The 21,302-nt window shown below is 44.0% G+C and overlaps 1 protein-coding gene across 4 annotated transcripts; it reads left to right on the forward strand.

Annotated features, from left to right (window-relative positions):
- The first annotated feature begins 394 nt into the window (after nt 1–394).
- Nucleotides 395–10,322, forward strand: BMI1 (BMI1 proto-oncogene, polycomb ring finger). Of its 4 annotated transcripts, none has more exons than XM_020869159.2 (10): nt 395–480; nt 5,277–5,407; nt 5,730–5,826; nt 6,424–6,479; nt 6,567–6,617; nt 6,777–6,885; nt 6,966–7,011; nt 7,418–7,516; nt 7,898–7,978; nt 8,072–10,322. In XM_020869159.2, exons 2-10 carry the CDS (start codon nt 5,296–5,298, stop codon nt 8,399–8,401), a joined length of 981 nt encoding a protein of 326 aa, XP_020724818.1. In that variant the 5' UTR covers nt 395–480; nt 5,277–5,295; the 3' UTR covers nt 8,402–10,322. The 4 variants fall into 4 exon arrangements, with proteins under 4 accessions (XP_020724818.1, XP_020724820.1, XP_070328160.1 ...); XM_020869161.2 differs by lacking the exon at nt 395–480 and adding an exon at nt 814–966; XM_070472059.1 differs by lacking the exon at nt 395–480 and adding an exon at nt 4,512–4,532.
- Nucleotides 10,323–21,302: the final 10,980 nt, after the last annotated feature.

Raw genomic sequence — 21,302 nt, forward strand, 5'->3', positions numbered from 1 at the left:
TGAAATAATAATCGTAGTATTAAAGGCAGAGATCGGGGCGAGACAATGGGGATGTTGGCGAGGGAGCCCCGATCCGGATTAGAAACACCTCCCAGCCCCGCAGAATAATACTGATCGCGCCCCCTCCGCGCGCTCCCTCCCCCGAGTGCGGAGCGGGAGGAGGCGGCGGCGGCCGAGGAGGAGGAGGAGGAGGCCCAGGAGGAGGAGGCGTTGGAGGCCGAGGAGGAGGAGGAGGAGGCCGCGGAGGAGGAGGAGGCCGAGGCGGAGGAGGAGGAGGAGGAGGCCGGGCTCGGGAGGCAGCATGAGCCGAGCGCGGCGGCCGCCGCTCCTCTCGGCTGCGCTCGTTGCCCATTGACAGCGGCGTCTGCAGCTCGCTTCAAGATGGCCGCTTGGCTCACATTCATTTTCTGCTGAACGACTTTTAACTTTCATTGTCTTTTCCGCCCGCTTCGATCGCCTCTCGCCGGCTGCTTTTTCCGGGTACGTAGGAGGCGAGGCGCCTCCGGGACGGGGCCTGGGGGCGGCGGGGGCCGCGCGGGACTCAGGCCGGCCGCGGGTGGACGGGGAACGGCCCCCCCCACCGCGCCTCGCCCGCGCCGGCCCGGAGGGCGCTGACAGCGTGGGCGCCGAGCCCCGCGCCGCCGCCCGCCGCCGCCCGCCGGCCCCGCGCGCCGCCCGGCCCCGCGCGCCGCCCGCGCCCGCGAGCGCGCGCCCGCCGCCGCCCGCCGACTCCCGCGGCGCCGGGACCGACCCGCAGCCCGCGCCGCGCCGCCGCCGCCAGCCGGCCTCGGCGCCGCTCCAGCCGCCGCCCGCTCCAGCCCGGACGCGCCGCGCGCGGCCCCACGTTTTAGTTCCTTTCTCCCCCGAGCGCCCCTCTACACCCTCGCGACGCACATGGCCCCCGAGAAGAATACTTCTATTTGCAGCCTCTGCGGCTCTCCCGGCCACGGCGCCCTTTGTTGAGAGGTAGATTTTGATGAAACGGGGACGGGTGCCTGAAATCGGGAGCTGCTTGGGTCAAGTGGCTTCCCTCCTATCCCGAAGAAAGGGCTTTGGAGGGGTTTAAACAGCCAGAGAACGCCCCCATTTTATAGGGACGGGTTGCTTGGGGGGCCGCGATCCCGCCAAGGTGGATGTTAGGCTGAAAGGAGCCCGAACAAAAATGTTATTAACTTAAGTTGGAGGGACACTTGGGTGAATTTAGATGGCTTATAAGATGGCGGTTCCCAGTTGTTTCCAAGGTCTCCTGCGTTTGTGTTTAAAATGGTAAAGTTTTCAAGGTGTTATTTGTTGAGAGTATCGGATAAGTTCTTCAAATATTACTTGGGAGGTGCTCAATGGGAAGTGGGCATTTCAAATTTGGAGCTTTTTTTGGAGTGATGATGGTGAGTGGACGTTAGTCTTGCAAGAGGTTTCCTCTCTTTTTCCTCTTTTTCTTTTTTTCCCCCGTCTCAGAGACTACAGTTTTTTTTTTTCTTCTTTCCACCTCTAGTATGGGATGCACTTAGAACCATGACTTAAGTCTACAACGTTTTATAGGTTTTACTAAATGTCAGCATAGGTCATGTGGTGAAGGGATGCTTTGGAGAAAGGAGCACTAAAAAGTTGAAGGCATATGTTTATGCAGTCTTTTGGGTTTGACAGCCATGTAGCACGATCTTTTTCTCAGAGATTTACAGCTAATAATTGGAAGTAAACAAGTATAGAGACTTTGATCATTCCCAATTGCAATAAAAGGATTTAGTGGGCTTAGTGGTCACGGTTCAGTATCTGAAATAGAAGCATGTATTAACCCCTTCCCAGAAAGTAGGCAAAATCCTGGGCATATTTATTCAAATCCAAATGTAGGTTGGTGATGCCTAGAATGTTATGTGTAATTCAACTTACGTTTTATAGGAAACTTAACCCCCATGTTCTGGAAACATAAGCCACACTACAGTCTAGAAACTTAAGGATGCCAATTGTTAACAGCATATGCTAACTTAAGACTATATTAACATTTGAGTTTTATTTTAAGTAGAATTCCTTTGAGGTTGATTTTATGAGCAAATTTATAAATTTTTAAATAATTAAGTTCATTTCCATACATCTGCACCAAAGTGCAGAGGTGTTTGAAATAACCTACCTGTATAAACTTACGCCTAGTAACTATCTTTAAAGCCATTAAGCCAATGTGTATGCATGTGTGTGTTTGTATACACATGCATACACACACGCTTCTGTAAGAAAATTGAGCGTTTAGTTGTACTTAAGTCCATTAATGCTCTACCATTAAGTTCTTGGATGTGCATTCAGTGCCCCTAAAAGGTGAAATTCTCCTAGAAGTCAAGTTAACCCCAACTTTACCCATACTTGTATTGGGCTGGGAGCCCCAACTGGGGTTATGGAGTTCATTTGCATTTCTTAGACTGCAATAGTCAAGCTGATTGTTAACATAAGAACTTGCTTCTGTTTTCCTTCATTTTGACATGACTGGTGTTAGGCCTCCAACTAAACTGACTGCCCCAACTAAGTATGTTATAATGACAAGCTTTAACTATTGAGTATTTTTCCATAGTACATTTTGTGCCTTTTTGCTTGCTTAACTGGCAGTTTCTGTGGTGGAACCTAGGTTTTCCTTTCTAAGGTGCAAGAGATTGTTTCTGAAACTCTTATCAAACATGTCAGATGTTTTGGAAGTCTTTATTAGGCTGCCAGTGCTTTCAAGTGGTATAAAAAGATAAAGAACTGATTCTTACACAAGTAACAAAGTGATACTTACTAGCACTATGAATGGTTATAGGGTTGTGGCCAAATTCTTCTGAATTGAAGTGAAGGAGTTGTGTGAATTAAGATTTAAGATGAATTTGAAAGGGTTTTGGTCAAGTATGTGAGATTTAAATCTGATTGTTTTCTCTTAATATTTGTGTTTGTCTGGTGTTAGTTTTATATACAGGAGAAATTAAGGCAGCTGTTTTTATTAATGCCCCTTCCTGAACTTCAGGATCCCCTGGCATTAGCATGATGTGCTTTCACATGGAGACAGAAGTATCACCTTGCTAACTATCAGTCTAGGAAAGGTCCTGCTGTTTCACAAGGAGAATTTTCTTTCAGAACCCAGAAGGCTTGTCTTTAATCACCAAGTACAATAGAATTAAATATTGCTACTCTTTAGGGACACTGCCCCACCCACAACTCCTCTGTAACCCCACTTAGATATATAGTAACAATATGTTGACAATATTCCTCTAAACAAACCTTCCAAAGATAACTGAGGAGTCACTCATGACGTTTTCTGGTTGAAGTCACTCGTTGCCACTGTGGTCACTTTTCATAAAAGAGGCTTTGTTTTGTTTTTACCATCCCCCCCCCCCCCCCTTAGTACTCCAAAGCTTTTAGTTTCAGCCATTGAGCTGTGTTGATTAGTATTTCCCTCTTCTGCATTGAAATTCCCTGAGAATTAAAACCTCAGAAGCATCTTCAAGTTTCACCAGTTCCTAGATTTCTATTCAAGGCAGCTTTGAGAATGTGCTACAGAGAAATCTGGAAGCTTGGTCTTATATCAGATTCTGAAATGAATGAAGTGGGAGTAAGAAATGCATTTTTCGAGCATGCTGCACGAAGTAATTGACTTCCCTTATTGTCCACTGGTGTATTGTTGCTGACAGTTCCCCCCGCCACTCCCCTCCCCGTGACTTTTCTATAATATATGATATCTGTTGGGAATGTAATTTCATTGTGTGGAGGTTTGCTTGGAGGTTAGGCTGAGAAAATGACATTTGTTTTTCTCTGCTATGGATGCTCAGGGCTGACAAGGTGTTGATTTAGCGTTGGGAATGGGCTGGTCACATGGTTCTTTAACTTATTGTCACCATCGCCGATTCAAGTAGTTTTTCTTGTCTCCATCCAGCATAGTTAAGGTAAAACACAAGGCTTTGTACTCGCCGCCTCTGCGGTAAAACAGATTTCAGTTTTCAGCCTTTCCAAAACTTTGTATCGCTCATCTAATCTGCGGAAGAACTTCCTACTAGAGAAGAAAGCATTAAAAAGGTTCATTTCAATAAACATCTCTGCAATTTGAGCCCTGATGGTTTCGGGCTAAGTGCACAGTTGGCAATTCTCAAAAGATCCCTTCGTGAAAATTTTGACCTAGTGATTGCTAACTGGAGAGTACGAGTCAAGATCTGAAAGAAGCTCTTCGCGCCGAGTCCACATGGAAAGAGGCCCCCAAGAGTGTCCGAAATGGCTGAGAGTGCGGTTTGCATTTTCCTTTACCACTTCACGCTCCAGGGCCCCCCAGGCTGCCTACCCAGTCGCCCCGTTCGGGATCCTGGTCCCCAGCGTCAAGGGGCCTCGTGGGGCCGCCCCACCCCCGCGCCGCGCGCCCGCACCCCACCCCGCCCCCGCGCCGGCCCCGCCCCCGCGCCGTGCCGGGCCCCTCCCCCGTGCCCGCCACCGCCGCCGCCCGGCAGCCCCGCACGCCAGCCGAAGCTCCGGGCTCGGCCCGGCTCCGCGCGCGGAGTTGCAGCGGTGGCCGGATGCCAAGTGTAAGTGTAAGTTGCTATGGAAACCCCTACAGAGGCAAGTTCCGAATCCGGAGCGAGACTGAGCCCCGGGCGCCGCCGGATCCGCCCCTCGCATCCCGGCCCCCGGGCGTCCGCGCGCTCAGGCCCCAGCCCGAGGCCGACTCGAGGTGCTTCTCCTGCGGCCCAAGCACCCAGCTCCGGAAATGCCAGGGATGCAGATAGAGCAGAATTTGCTTTCCCTTTGTATCACGTCAAAACGTGCCAGGTTCTGGTGGCTGGAACCGCCTAAAACAACCGGAACCCTTGGGAAGCGGGGGCATGCGCCCGGATTTTCGATCGCAGAGCCATAAGGAAGTTTTACGATAAATTTGGAGTCCTGGAACAACCCCTCGCGGTTGGTAAATATCTGCGGGGAGTGTGTGGCGTCTGCAGCAGCCGTGGGGCTGCTGGGCTGGAGGACAAATGGAAGAAAACGACCCGAATACTCTCAGCTCCCAGCCCCCACCTCAGACCTTTTCTTCTTACTCCTGGAATGACTTGAGGGACCAGATATTACTTTTTTTGGATTCTTTTCCACCTTTTCAGTAGAATTGATCGAGGTCTGATCGGTGAATTCCTTATGTAGAAGACGTTGGGACAATCCTGCTGTACAGTGTTAAAAATGCATTTTATGAACTCCTCCAACATTTCAAGAGCGTATGGTTCCTGGGAGTTGGAGATACTCTCGATTCTCTTTCTGTGAATTATAGCCAGTGTTACTTTGTCTTTTAGGAGCTTTTATCAAGCAGAAATGCATCGAACAACCAGAATCAAGATCACTGAGCTAAATCCCCACCTAATGTGTGTGCTTTGTGGAGGGTACTTCATTGATGCCACAACCATAATAGAATGTCTACATTCCTGTGAGTACCAAGTTTTAGACCTTTTTGTGTCGTGGATATTTAACATCTTGTCCTGAAATTTGAAAACTAACAATTCTGGCTATCCTTAAGAATGTTGGTGCAAAGTGAAGAAGTTGTTTTCTTTTCTTGTGTTTAATGACTTTTGTTAATGCATATAATAAAATATTATTGTGTAAGTATTCTCAGTCTATCAACTGAGTTTAATTGTAAATACCTTTTGGCAGTTACCATTTTGTTACTACTAGTTCTCTGTTTCTGACACTGATTTTATTGTTTAGCATCTAATTTCTGAACTGTAAAAAATTTGTGTTTTTACTTCTAGTCTGTAAAACGTGTATTGTGCGTTACCTGGAGACCAGCAAGTATTGTCCTATCTGTGATGTCCAAGTTCACAAAACCAGACCACTACTGAATATAAGGTAAGAAAATGTTTAAAAATCATTGTTTGTAATTTTTATTGGAATTGTAGAACTTAATAAATTATAAATCTATACATAAATATTCAATAAACTGTTGAATTTATTGTTTATTTCTTCACACAAAATTCACCCTTCGGTCCCCATCTGATATGGGGTAGCCCCCTTCATTTCTTGGCCATTTTAATGATGACTAAACAGATTTTAAGTTTTTTAAACCATATTTTAGAAATTGAATTCTTTTTCCATTTTTGCATTGCCTTACTGACCTTGTGACAGGCATGAGTGAATGTGTTTAAACTGCTTCCATTCTCTCTTCTTTGTTCTCTTTCATATTAGCTAGTTTGGTCATTTGAAAAGCACACTTCTCTTAGTGAAATGTGAAGAATTTATTAGTGAATATAAAATGAAATATTCTACTAATTTAAGAGTGCTACCACATAAAGAACTTTTATCCCCATAATTATGTTGATGTAGTTATAGACAGTGTCACAATCAAGTTAAATACTATAACACAAAGAAAACAAAGAATGTGTTGCAATGTATGAACATTATAGGTTTTGCTATATTGAAAACTTATTTTCTAATTTATTCTCTCAGGTCAGATAAAACTCTTCAAGATATTGTATACAAATTAGTTCCAGGGCTTTTCAAAAGTGAGTAACTTGCTTAAAAATAAACGTTTTAAAGTATTTACCGGTTTTACCTGCTATACCAAATATTTGTCTTTTTATTCTCTTTAGATGAAATGAAGAGAAGAAGGGATTTTTATGCCGCTCATCCTTCAGCTGATGGTAAACTCTTTGGAATGGAAAAGATATTTTATTTGGAGGGAGAACTTATTCAGTAATTCATTAAAACTAAGTTTAAAGTACAGTTCCATGCTTCTATGTATGCAGTATTTCATTTAAATGTTTAATTATTAAAAATTGAATTTTAAAATGTCCTTATAGCTGCCAATGGCTCTAACGAAGATAGAGGAGAAGTTGCTGATGAAGATAAGAGAATTATAACTGATGATGAGATAATAAGTTTATCCATTGAATTCTTTGACCAGAACAGGTAAATTCTTTAGGAAATATGTTTTATGCTAATATATTTATTAGATACATTGTTTGCTTAATAAGTTATTTGCTTTTTAGATTGGATCGGAAAATAAACAAGGATAAAGAGAAATCTAAGGAGGAGGTATGTTCCATGGACAAAAACACATTGTTTAGACTCTGGACTTTATGAGAGTGGATGTTGCCCTTTCGAATATCCTAGGGTCAGATGATGCTACCAAATAGAAGAAAATCATCATATTTGATGTTTTAGAGTTGATCTATATCTGATAGTTAATAGATGGAATTTATATATGATTACTATTCTTACAAAATATTTTCAGTAATATTTAATGCTTTGATAATACTGAAGGAGTCTGTTCATCTAGTATTTATAATAATAGCACATTCAAAGTATAGTTGAGAACAGTTGAATCTCAGCTTTGGTGTTAGTACCTTTTATCATACTCAGACATCTATCTAACTGACTTAAAAAAAAATCTTAAAGTTAGGAGTTAAAAAAAATTAACTTTTCTTAATTATGCTTTTAGGTGAATGATAAAAGATATTTACGATGCCCAGCAGCAATGACTGTGATGCACCTAAGAAAGTTTCTCAGAAGTAAAATGGACATACCTAATACTTTCCAGGTATCTACTTTATGGTTTTCATGCATTTGATGTAAATGCTTTTTTAGAAAATTCAGTGACCTTTTTCTTTTTGCATTCTAAACCCCAAAAAGCAACTTTTTTTTTTAACTTGGTACTTTATTTGAAAATAGCTCTTTAAATGTTTGGTGTGGATCCTGTTTTATGCTATGAAAGCAGACCCCTTAATGATTTCGAGAAGTTTTTCCTCATTTGAAGTTCCAAGAAGGATTCTTGCTTTGTCCAAATGTTTGGAAAATGTTTTTTTAAAAGCGTTTTTGGGTTTTTTAAAATCATTTTTGGATTATATTTAGATGATCAGAAAATGTATATTCACCATAATTCTTTGTGATGCTTAATAATTGAAGTGTTGTTTATCAACAGATTGATGTCATGTATGAAGAGGAACCTTTAAAAGATTACTATACACTAATGGATATTGCCTACATTTATACCTGGAGAAGGGTAAGTAAGCATACCTGATGCTCATAGATTATTTTGGTAGGCTGTACTTAAAGATCTAAGACTGATTCTTTCCCCCCCCTCTTAACTTTGTAGAATGGCCCACTTCCTTTGAAATACAGAGTTCGACCTACTTGTAAAAGAATGAAGATCAGTCATCAGAGAGATGGACTGACAAACACTGGAGAACTGGAAAGTGACTCTGGGAGTGACAAGGCCAACAGCCCAGCAGGAGGTATCCCCTCCACCTCTTCCTGTTTGCCCAGTCCCAGCACTCCAGTCCAGTCTCCTCACCCTCAGTTTCCTCACATTTCCAGTACTATGAATGGAACCAGCAGCAGCCCCAGCGGTAACCACCAATCTTCCTTTGCCAATAGACCTCGAAAATCATCAGTAAATGGGTCGTCAGCAACTTCATCTGGTTGATACCTGAGACTGTTGAGGGAAAAAAATTTTAAACCCTTGATTTATATAGATATCTTCATGCCATTACAGCTTTATAGATGCTAATACATGTGACTATCGTCCAATTTGCTTTCTTTTGTAGTGAAGTTAAATTTGACTATAAAAGATGGACTAGATGTGATATTCATATGGACGTTAATGGAAAAGAAAGATCATTTCTCGAAAGAATTAGTTTCAGAGAAAGCAGGCAAGATGTTTTTCTGTGTTAGGACCGATGTGAAATGATTTCTGTCACCATTGTTTGGATTTGAAAATCTGCAGTGGATATAAACATTGGGCCGTAGTTTGTTAATCTCAACTAATGAAACCTCCATTACATCTTCCTTGATTGTTCTTGTTATTATGCTGTTTTGTGAACCTGTAGAAAACAAGTGCTTTTTATCTTGAAATTCAACAAATGGAAAGAATATGCATAGAATAATGCATTCTATGTAGCCATGTCACTGTGAATAACAATTTCTCGCATATTTAGCCATTTTGATTCCTGTTCGATTTTTTACTTCTCTGTTGCTACGCAAAACCGATCAAAGGAAAGTAACTTCAGTTTTACAATCTGTATGCCTAAAAGCGGGTACTACCGTTTATTTTACTGACTTGTTTAAATGATTCGCTTTTGTAAGAATCAGATGGCATTATGCTTGTTGTACAATGCCATATTGGTATATGACATAACAGGAAACAGTATTGTATGATATATTTATAAATACTATAAAGAAAATATTGTGTTTCATGCATTCAGAGATGGTTGTTAAAATTCTCCCAACTGGTTCGACCTTTGCAGATACCTATGTTTGAGCCTTATCAGCATAGAATATTTTTAACGTGGATATCTAATTCTAACTTCTGTTCCATTGGAAGCAATTGGCATTATTGTCATACGGATTTTTCTCTAGTAATACCTTTTACTTTTAAAATTGCTGCATTAAAGGAAAACTTTTCACTAAGGCATTTGGAAATGCTGTCATTTCCTGTTGCTTACCATGGTAATTAATGTGTTTTTAAAATGCATATTGATCACTGTAATTCTAAGACTGATTTTGAAATAAGCCAGATTGCTGGAGAAAGAAAATTTTTATCTAAAATTATTTTAATATGTGGCATAATGGAAATCTCAAATTTAAGAATTGCTTTTACAATTATAAACAGTGGAATATACCCTCTCTGTAACGTCAGGAAATAGAAGCAATTTATTGTGAGCTTCTACAGGTATTAGTTTTTAAATAGAGTGAGCATGTTGAATTTAAAATATGAATATCCCCCCACCCCCAAATTTTCAGTTTGTGTTTTGCTTTGGTCGAACTTGGTGTGTGTTCATCACCCATCAGTTATTTGTGAGGGTGTTTATGAATATTGTTTCATGTTTGTATGGGAAAATTGTAGCTAAACATTTCATTGTCCCCCGTCTGCAAAAGAAGCACAATTCTATTGCTCTGTCTTGCTTATAGTCATTAAATCATTACTTTTACATATATTGCTGTTACTTCTGCGTTCTTTAAAGATACAGTAAAGTTTTATGAAACCACAAAATACATATATTTTTATTTTGACCTAAATTTGTACAGTCCCATTGTAAGTGTTGTTTCTAATTATAGATGTAAATTTAAATTTCATTTGTAATTGGAAAAAATCCAATAAAAAGGATATTCATTTAGAAAATAGCTAAGACTTTAATAAAAATTTGATATGAAAAGCACAATGTGCAGAAGTTTTGGAAACCCTGTTGTGGATTACACCAGGTAAAGGCTAAAGAACATCCATTGCTGTCTTAGTGATGTTGCTGAGAGTACATGCTTTGTTGTATAATTGCTTGAAAGCCCAATGGAAAGATGTATCTGTTTATTTACTTTATAATCTTTGAAGTAAAAGTTACTCATGTTTGCCAGTTTTGGTGAATTTAACTTATTTTTCTAGGCTTTTCTTCTCAAGTATTTCATGATGTTATCTAAGACAAGAAAAAAAAGTTAATGAAAGTTTCAAGTGATGTTTTTACTTTGGATATGACCATGTATATAAAAAATGAAAAAATATTTTCAAAGGCTAAAAACTTCAAGTGCTAGTGGACTGTCATTTGACTTAACACAAAACCAAGTCTTAGGACCAACACAGAACTCAAAAGACTTTACCTCTCAACTTTTTATGGATTTATTTTTTAATTTACTTAGTAAAATATCAGATACTGCATTTATAGCTCACCTAATGCTATTTTCTCATGCTTGAAACCATGTCCATTTATTTTGTTTGAAAGAGGAATTTTCCCCCAGTCAATGTGAAAATTGCTTAAGCTTTAAAAGCTATTTCAGCTAAAATTTGTCTTTAAATAAAACAGAAGAAAGATTACAATGTTTTTTATTCTGGATAACCAGCCATCAGGCTTGACAATTAGGCTTTAAAACTTTTGTTAAAATGCCACTTAAAATTTCAACCTTACAAAAGCCCATAGCTGCTAACTTTATAACTCTTAGTAGTCAATGCAGGAAACATGAAAAGTCGGCTGTTGCTTCTGAAAAGTATTCTGGGATTCTATACCACAAAGTTAGAGCTAAAAATACTCCACAGAAAACACCTAAATTGATTTCACAGATTTTAGCTTAAATGCAAAAAAAGAATGAGGCTGGCTCCTGTTGTGTAAATAGTGATCTATCTTACTTTACACATGCATACCCCTTTACAAGTACTTTTTTGCTTTTAAAATTGCCGGCCGTTAATTGCTCTGAGTTGAAAAAAAAAAAAGTTGCCCTTCAGTTGACTTCACCTACCAACCATAGTGCTTCGTTTCCATATTCGTATGTGCAAATGTTAGGACCTCTGGAGGTACAATGCATCCGGCAGAGTAAGCTATTTGGGCTTTTCCTTCATCCTTTCCTCTTATTCTTTTCCCAATATTAGAATTGCAGTTCACTTGTGGTCTCTTGGTACACTCACTGTATAGGCCTATCAAGTTTTGGTATGAAAAATTAATAGGAACGTAAAAAGAACCCATGTGAAATCCTACTTGCACTGGCCAAGGAGAAATGAAAATGTTTGGTTTTTTAAAAATAGATTATGTTAATTAACCTTTAGAGGAGATGGGATTTTAATTTTAGAAACAATCTGCACATTGAATCTAGTCTCCTTTAGAATCCTGAGGTGAAGGAAGTGTTATTTTTGTCCACTTCTCTTTATACTTCAAAAGTTTTAAAAATACATCTTTTTCTTCTGGGTATTCCATTGCCCTGGAATGACAGTTGGAAATTCTGATTTAGTTTAGTGCTCCATGAAATGGAGGATCCATGTTATTTTGAAATACAGTGATTGTTTCCTCCATACAATTTTACTCGCGTGTTATCCAAAACAAAAGGTCTTGATGAAATAACATTTTAAAGGGCCATTAAGAGAGAAAAAAAAAAGTATATACCTTTAAGACTTGTAAGGTGTAAAGAGCACAGAACGCAGCTCCAAGGTAAGGCTGTTGGGTTAGACGAAGTCATTTCTTGAGGACGTTTCTTCAAGTATAAAATGAACAGTACAACAGGTGATTATTTCTAAGGTTGCTTTTTAAAAAAAATCCTGATTCATCCAAGATAAACTGGGACCACAGAATTCAGATAGATGGGTCCTTTACAAGGAAGAGAAAGTATCACATAATAGAACCTCCCAGTAGATTAGACGTGGGAAATACCCCGCGAAGCCTTTCCATCGCCTTAAAAATCTCAAGATCGCCCAGTTTTGATTATGAAAGTCTCCGAAAATGTTTACACAGTCGAGTGTTTCCTGTTTCCGCAGTTAATTTTTTTTTAACGTTTTTTTCTTCTTTTGGTTCTTGAAACGGATTTCCTTTATTTGCACCAGTTTCTTTTTCTGAGTGTGCAATTTCTAGAGGTCTCACATGAAGACTTCACCACCAACTTTATGTCTTCATCAAGTCGACGACATCAAAAGTCATTTATCACTGGAAAGGCTATTCCAGGATCGTTGGGAGTTTTCTCAAGAAGTTCCAGAGCATGTGGAAAACTCACGCGAAGTCTCATTTAACCCTCTAGAGGAATAGTAAGCACTCAATAAAACTTCCAATGAACGAGTTAAATTACTTCCATTCTTCTGACTCTGGTCTTAAAATATCCTTTCCAGAGGCTATTACAAGGGACTTCCCCAAAATAGCAAATGATGTTCCCTCAGACTCACCTACATTTCAATGTTTTAAAAAAGTTACTTCTTGCTGTTAGGTCGTCATAAACTCCAAACTTCAAAGTGAACCTGATTTCAAATTCGGTGCGGATTCGGCGCTCTCCAACCCTGTCCTTCTAAGTTAGCTGGAACCCAACTGACCCTCGGAAGGCTGCGGACCAGGGTACTCCCGAGACGCGTAGAAAATTGGGTTGGGCGGAATGAGAAAATTACAGAGACGGATAAAGAGGTGACTGGAGTCAGCGACGTCGATCTAGGGGCTCCAGTCTTAGGTCTAAGTGCCCCCAAGAGTGGAAATATTCAAAGAAAGCCGAAGACAGGAACGCACGGCGCGGCTTCGAACATAAAGCGGGGGCAAGGGTAATTAGGCTGGAAAGAGCAACTGCTTTAAAAAAGAAAGAAAAGGGAAGAAAAAGGCTTCTTCTGTTCAGGTATCGGATGGAAAGGGCATAGGACGCCCGCCTGGAGAAAATGACCTTCCTTTCCCGGTAAATGACCTGCCTTCCCAATTAGGGAGCATTCACCGAAAGGACGGGTTAAAGAGGAAACGACCCTTCTCCCCGCTTTATTTTTTAACTAGCAGCATCCCGAGGACTGCAAAGAGCTGCAGCCCAGCCCTCCGCCTGGGATCGCGCCGTGGGGTTCGGCCCGGCCCGGCTCGCGAGCCCAGGCCGCGGGGCACCGGGAGGCCATTTTGCGCGTGCGCCGCTCGCCTCGCGCCGCTCTCAGCTCCGCGGACTCAGCTCCCGCCAATTTCGAAAGCTAGATTCTCAGGCCCTAGCAGGCTGGGGAGGAGGGGAAACGAAGTCATTTCTCCAAGTCCGGACGCCTTGGCGAGCCGCGGCGACAGCCGGGTGCGTGCGACCTCACAAGGCGGCCCCCGTCCGGCCGAAGCTTTTCCACCGGGCGGGACACCGAGGCGCGGCAACTGGCCCCCTGTCCTATGTCCCCGGGAGGCGGCGGCTTCGCGTGCAAAGCCCTCAGAAGCGCATCCTTACGGGAGCCATTCCAGATCATCGTCTCGCTTTGCCCTCCTCTCTGTGGCTGCTTCAATCCCTATCCTCTTGCCCCTTCAATAACAAGGTGTCCTTGGAGTTTGGGGTTTTGTTGGGAAAAAATTGTAAGCCAAATTATTAATCAATATAAAACTGCCATCCTGGGGGTTCCTAAAGGCTGAGCTTCGTGGACTGGAAAGGCCGATGGGAGAGAGTCTTAACCCTCTTAACAGGTTGAACTTGTCTAATAGGTGGAACGGGCTCTAATACCCTGGGAAGGAAACTTGACCAGGTGATAGTGTCGAGGAAGTGAGTGGCCGCGCGACTGGAATCTCAAGATGTGGGCGAAGGACCACACTTTGGGACCCAAAGGCGACGCCTAGGTCTCCGGCCAGGGCAAAACTGGAAGGTCCGGCGGCCTTGAAACCCCGGCGGGGCAGAGGATCGGGCGGTTGGAGGTTGGGACGTCGCCTCTGACAGCCACCAGGACGCAGTGGTTTCCTGCGGAGTCCGCGCCTGCCTGATTCCCCGGGGGCAGAAACGCTTTTCTGGCCCAGGACTCCCACGTGCGCCCAAAAACCGGGAGCGAGAGGGACGGCTTGGGAGAGGGTTAGGGGTAACTGCAGAAAAGTGAAAGCGGCCTAAAATGGGCGACACCCGGAGAGTCCTCTTTATCGGCGCAGACTGCAGGGGCCGCCATTTGGTGGCGGATTTCGGTATTTCTGTAGCACGTTGTGCTGAACTTCACAACTGGCTGGTCTACGTGGCACGGTCGTTTCGGAACCGCAGTTCTTAAAGATGCAAATTTCCCCGCCCCCCCCCCGCCCCCCGCCAGTCTCCAGGGATCCCCGTCCCTCCCCCACACCCGGTGGAGGGCGCGGCGGCTCCACTCCGCCTCGACCCGGGGCGGGGACCTTTCCTCGGGGCTCCACTGGCCTCCATGAACGCCCAAGGGCTGGTATGATGAGGGGTGGCGCCTAGCGTAGGACTAACGAGTGTTTTCCTCCCCGTTTTCCCCGAGATTGCGAGCTCGAAGCTTTCTCCCCCGAGGAGAGTCTCATTTCCTTGGCGGGCGGTGATGGGCATTGTCTTTTTTTGCAGGGACCGCATCCCAGCCCTGGGCTCTCCGCCTCACACCTCTTGGAAGCAAGGAAGAGAGAGGCGGGCCAGGCCTGGCGGGAAGCGACGCACCCGACGAGAGGCTGCTCCTCCCTACGTGTAGGGTTAGCCTCCCGGACTCGCGATTACAGCTCGGCCCGGCGCCCTCCGGAGACACAGGGGAGATAAACACCTCTCCGGAGTCTCAGGACGTCGGCAGGCGTCACCCTGGGTCACCCTGTCTTCGAGGATCTCCATGAAAAGCCCCCGAAACGCGAGGTGCTTATCGAGTGGAGAACAAAGGGCCGAGGGGCGAGCGCGAGGCGAGTCCGCGCGCGGTTGTCCTTGGCTGGGCCCAGCTCGGAGGCGCGGGTCGCCGGCAGTGCGGACCCCGAGCCCGGAAAGGAGGCGGCGGGCGCGCTGGAAAGTCCGCGGCCCCCGCCTACCCCAGCGGACTGGAAGAACCCCCAGTCTTCGAGCCAGGGCTGCCATGTTGCACTCGCGGAGGACACTAGTGATTTGACGCTTCCGAGGCAGCGACACCCCCGACCCGAGAGCTCTTTGGGGCAGCCCTACGAGCGTCACAGCCCGAAGGGATCGCGGGTCGCGGGCAAGAACCCGATCCCGGCGAGCTGCGGAGCCGGCACGGCCGCGGCGCCGCCGCTTCCCCTCGCCACCTTCCTTCCAGGGGCTTGCGGGGCTGCGCGCTCGGCAGAGGCTCGGTTGCCAGTAGCAACCACACGACGGCGGTTTGCAGCCAAGGCTGCAGCCGCCGGTACAGCCGCCGCCGCCTCGTACATCTCGGTGTCTAGCATTCAGAACCCTGGGGGTTGCCCTCGCTGACATCTCTCGCCCCCTCCCCGGGGTCCTCATCCTCCAGGACCCTCAACTCCGCTCGAAAGCAAGCTCCCCCGGCTCGGCCCTGCCCCCACGGCAGACAATAGACAAATAGGCTCGGAGCACACTGCAGTGTGGTGCTGAGCCGGCACCTGAGCCCCCAGGATCCTTGCGCTCGGCTTCGTCCAGCCCCAGGTGCCCTTGTCTCCAACTTGAGCCGAAATTCTTTGTCAGTGGCCAGTCCATTAAGAAGCCTTTCTCGACATCAGCAGTAAGGATAGTGGTAAAGAAAGAAGTCAAGACAAGACGCCCATTCCCGTTTTAGTAACACGGACACAAAGAGCTTTGGGTTGTGTCTGGTCTTGGTAGCGGTGGCTTTCCTCTGGGTTAGAGCCACAGGCAAACCGTACCGTCTTCTCTCTTCTTTGTCTACCAGAATATTTTGCATGAAATTCATAATATAACTTTCAGACATTACCTCCAGATACTTTTACAGAAGTGGATGGAGCACTTTTTCCCTCCATTAAATTTGATGAACCACACCAGCCCTTGGTTGAGGACTGAGTGGTCTGATGCTTAAAGAAAATAATTGACATTAACCCTTAGGAATCTTTCTGCCTTTTCTAATATCTGTGGCTCTAGGACATTGATTTAATTTTTTTAAAAAGAACTCTTGTTAATGTTTTAAAGAGGTTTTTATTGAAGAAAAATCTTCATAGTATCCAACACAATCTCTTGATTAAGCTAGTAGGATAACCCAGGAAATAGGTGCGTTGCCAAATTTTATTGCTTTTACCAAATGTCCCAGTTTTAAAAAGCCATTAAGTTAGTGGAGTGTTCTTCCTAGATTGACATTTAATGTAAGTCACAGATGTGCTGAAATTAAATTTAAAGCTCCTTGAGGACAAGCACCTATCCTATTTATCTTTGTATGCTCCAGGGTCCTTCTAACATAACTCAACAAATATTTTACTGAATTTCCAGAGGATTCCTGAAGTTCAACAACCCTTATGAGAAATAAAACTTACTAACAGCTACTATAAAGCTTGGGTATCTTTCATGGGCTCAATGAAAAGATGAACATTTTCCAATGAAAAGGTAAACACTTCCCAACCTAGTGGTACTAATCAGATATCCTCACTCATGCATATTTTTTTTTACTTAATTATATTTCAAATGTGGTGATTGTATTAAAAAAATATCTGACAGATGTTTCCAGAATTCTAAGAATGACAAGAACTTGCAACTTTGCTATTTTCCCACCAAAGGTGTCTGGAAATTGGTTAAATAGGCATAAGAGGATATTTTAAAGTGAGTTTCATACAGGACAGGCATGGCATTAACTGTCTTCACAGTTCATCAGGAACTCTTTAAGGGGCTAGTATTGGATACTGCAAATCTACTAAGACAATGCACAGTGAAATAGCCTGTTTAACTTAATCTTTAAAATGTACTGAAAATAGTTAATATGTCTTAATCATACCTGATGGTAAACTCAAATCAACGTGTCTCCTAAAATGCCTCTTAGGTATGTTATCAGAGGTTCACCTTTAAGCTTCAGAAAATGTCAAGTTCATGATATCAGACAGTTTACTTCAAAGAAGAAAGTTAACACTACTTGATTCTTAGAGGCAACATGATGACCTGTAGCTTGCCCAAACACCCCCACCCCCACCTGAAAAATAGGAAAGCAAGGCTTTAGTGAAAAGTTCCTTTCTAGGTCTTTCAAGAAAGAAAAGCTCCAACAACTTGCTTTGGACCAAGTTAAAGAGATTATCTCCCTTTTTCATTATGACTGTGTCTTTCAAAGAATTGAAGGATAAGATCAAAGTGCATTCATATTCATGTGAATTATCGCTATTGACTTGAATAATGATGGATTTCATTGTTTTATTTAAACTGAAACCAGAAATGCTGCTGCTTTTGAGTCTACACCCCCTAAGGCTGTAGAATTTCTTCTGAGGACTCAAAAGCTAAGCAATTAGGTCTGACAACCACGTCATTTCCATAATGTACTTCTGCACAGAGGACTTTTTATTGGAACTGGTTACATTTCTATAGAATCCTACCATGCAATTTTTGACTCCTTTTCAGCCTTCTGAACAAAACTCCCAAGTTCAATAAACACTCATCCAAAATACTTAAGTATAAATGGTATTGGGGAAATTGAGTGATGTTTAGAAAACATCTAGCTGTTCCTGAATCAGAAAATTAATGTTATCAGTAATTAACTCAGGAGAGTGCTTTCCCTTTGAACATGATTTATTACAGTTTGTTTTCTAGTGTAACTGAAGAAGTTAGAGTAAGCTTGGGAAAATGTGTTTTCCAGCTGTTTCTTTCTAAATATGCCTCATGACAGCTATCTTAAAATATTTTCATTTGGATTCTCTTTAAATTATCCCATCATTTTCTAGTGAGAAAGAGGCTACCAGATCCAAGGGACCCCACTCCCTTTTACCAAATAATCATGCTCCTCAAGTTAGTCACCAATAAAAATGACCACTTTGGAGAAGACATCTAAGGAAATTCATTAGAATAAAGTAAGTTTACAACAGAATAATACAGACAACCTTTAAAATAGGCTTAGGGAAATGCTTTTTCAAGAACTTTAATACACACAATTTGTATAGGCTCTCTAAACTTAAAGACAGACCTTAGTGCAACCAATTCTATTATATTATGATAATCAGCAGTGGGTTCTGAGAATACCCTTTCCAAGAAAGAAAACTGATATCTTAATTGGTATCACTGTTAAATGATTGCCACACAGCTAAAGCAAATGCATAAGCGTCACATTTTAAAAAATCAGTTTTTTAATCCAGTTGTGCTACAAGAAGTCTCTATCTTAATTTGTCTCCATTTGGTGTCCTTAGTATTGCAAAGCATTCTCCAAGGCAAAAGTGTCTTAGTAAATTTGATTCTTTGGAATTTGACCATCAATACACCGACATTACAAACTTTGTAAACTTCCAAGACCGTCACCCTTCACTTAAAATCAAAATGATAGGCAATTATTATTTCACCGGGGAGGGGATCACTTCTTGAATAAAAAGTGTTTCTTTACAATTCATTTCCTGTCTCACCAAGGGGAAATGCATTACCTATATATTTCTTTATATAGGTAGTCATTAATTTTTTCTTATGTCCATATAAGAACCTTTATTCTTCACTTTAAAAAATAAATATGAGGTAACACTGAAATAGGAGGTAAAGTAATTCAGCTTTAGCCATACTCAGGTGTTTCCTCTGAAATGTATATTTTTTAGAAAGATGACAGAAGTTGCATAGCTTGCTTGGACTAAGGAGGATGCAAATCATAGCGCAGTATTTCCACTGAAAGAATGGGAAACTGTGCCACTGAGACTTCCAAGTCTAGCCTACATTTTAGCGGAGCTACCTCTCGGCTCTGATAATCTGTGGGAGGAACCGAAGGACCGGGTGGATAGACAGCCTGGGCTATTTTTGTGAAATCAGAAACCCTGAACACCTTCTCTTTGTCCTTTTGCACTATTTCCTAGGAATCAGAGCATACAGTTATTTTTCTGTGTAATCAATGAGCAAGAAATTTTGGCTTGGGATTTGATGTAGCGAAATGACGTCAAAAAAATTTTTTAAGGCTTGCACATGCGCAGTAAGACGCTTTTTTTTTTTTTTTTTTAAGTAAGCTTTGGGCTCTTCACCCCGCCTTCGGGATCCGGCCCGCACCGCGGGGTCTAGGAAGCTGGCCGATCTAAGGCGGTGTAGGATTCCCACACTCCACTCGGGGCAAAGAAATTAGATCCCCCCTCTCCAGCCAACCGGGCTCTCTCTTTTAAGTCCCGGCAGGAGAAAGTCAAGGGGAAGCAGGGCCGACCTGAGCGGCCGCCGCTAGCTTTTCTGGCTGCGCGGCGCTGCGGAGGCTCTGCTCCCGGGGTTCCAGCCTCCGCCTACACCGGGGTAGCCGCTGCGAGTTGGCCGCACGACTCTGGGGCCCACGGGTCAGCCGCGCCGTGGGGAGGCTCACGCCGGGACTCCTCTGCGAGAGCCCGCGCAGCGCTGCGGTGCTTGCTGGAGGCCTGGCTGGGGGAAGCAAAGCGAAAGGACTCCGGCCTTCTTCATCTTTCAACCCGCCCCCAGCAGACGCCGGCGGCGGCATCTACGGCCCTTCTCCCTCCTGATCACTCCCCAGGCCGGCGGCCCGCGGGGCCACGAGTCAGTCGGAACCGGGACCTGCCCTCTAGCTCGCCCCCGTAGGCCCCGCGGGAGGGGCGCCGCCGGTGCGGACCCTGCGCCGCGCTTCCGCACTCGAGCCCTCGGGCCGCGCGCCCCCGCCTTTTCCACGCAACGGCTCTCCCGGCCCTGCCGCCCCCACACCCCCTTTTCGGCCCATCCCAGCAACCCACGGCAGGGGCCTCGCGGGTTTCTGATTCAGACGACGGCCTGACCCCAACCGATTCACGCGCCCCCTCCCCGGTTTAGAATCGCGCGGAGTCCGCGGAGATGCCCGTTGGGAGTTTGAGAAACTTTGGCCTAAAGGAAAAGCCGAGGACATCTGGGGAGCATCGTCATTCCTTCCCCTGGGGCCCCGACACCCACTGTCCACAATGAACGCAGTCGCCTGCCAGGGCCAGCGCCGTCGAGCCGGGCATCCCGCGCCCATTGCGCGCGGACACCCGCCAGCACCCAGCCTTGCGGCGTCGGTCCAGAACCTTCCCCGTGCGGCGGGCTGATAGGACCGCACCTGAGGGATGCGTGACCGCGTCTCATGGGTCTTGGCCCAGACGCGGGCTTGGTGAGGCTCCAGGGCTTTTGTGTGTTTTTTTTCCCTTTGTGACATCTTCCATATTTTGTCTCTGGCGTCCTGTACTAATAAAAAGATGGAAAAGGATTAGTACCGACCTTGCTTGAGATGAGTCCAACAACACCAAGATTTTAAAGGGGTGGGGGTGGGGGTGGGGGTCCTGAGGAGTGCTGAGAAGGAGTGGCCGACAGACATCTAAGGCAAGGCGCCTAGAGGGTATCTGGTGGTGCCGGGCTTGGGTATAGTCTTAAAGGAAAACCCACATAAGTCTTTAAAAGAAGATATTCACGTAACACACACACACATCAAGCAGCAATAATTTGTCTTTTGTGCGATGTCTCATTGCCTTTGAAAGTGTTACGCTGTATGTCAAATGTTAGCGTCATCAATTTCATCACTTTGTGCTATATGGTGATTTTGGAGGTGAATTTATTCGTGTGTAGAATTTCCCCCTAATGATGGTTTACTTTGGTAGTGGAAAAGCTGAGTTCAATCTCAGCATCCATTGAATTACTGGAAAAGGAAGCCATTACAGGCATATCTTTAGAACTCTGGGGCCAGCAAAATCTGTCAAATATTTAAACATTTTATTGGCCTTAATATAAAGAAACGTGAAAACTTTAAAGTTTAAAATATAAGGAGTTGCCTTTAAAAGGCTTGAAAAGCAAATGATAGGAAACAAGACATAACCACAACACCTGCATAGAAATGTCAATCTTCCCATCTTGGATGGTAGTGTCCGAGTCTCTTCTGCTTTGCTGACCAACTTGATGGCACAACTGGTTGGTCTGCTGAAACCCAAACGTAAACTCCTGAGGTTTTTTCCTCAAAAGAGGAGCAGAGCAACATTTAAGATGTCATATGTTTCATCATTACAGATAATATTTTGAGAAAACTAACTTGGTTATGGGGTATGTAATACCTTTATTTTTCATTCAAGTATGTATATATGGAGTTATTAATTTTAGATTTTACGTGGCAAAATGAT

Source organism: Odocoileus virginianus, chromosome 9 (assembly GCF_023699985.2).
Source record: "Odocoileus virginianus isolate 20LAN1187 ecotype Illinois chromosome 9, Ovbor_1.2, whole genome shotgun sequence".
Taxonomy (NCBI): domain Eukaryota; kingdom Metazoa; phylum Chordata; class Mammalia; order Artiodactyla; family Cervidae; genus Odocoileus; species Odocoileus virginianus.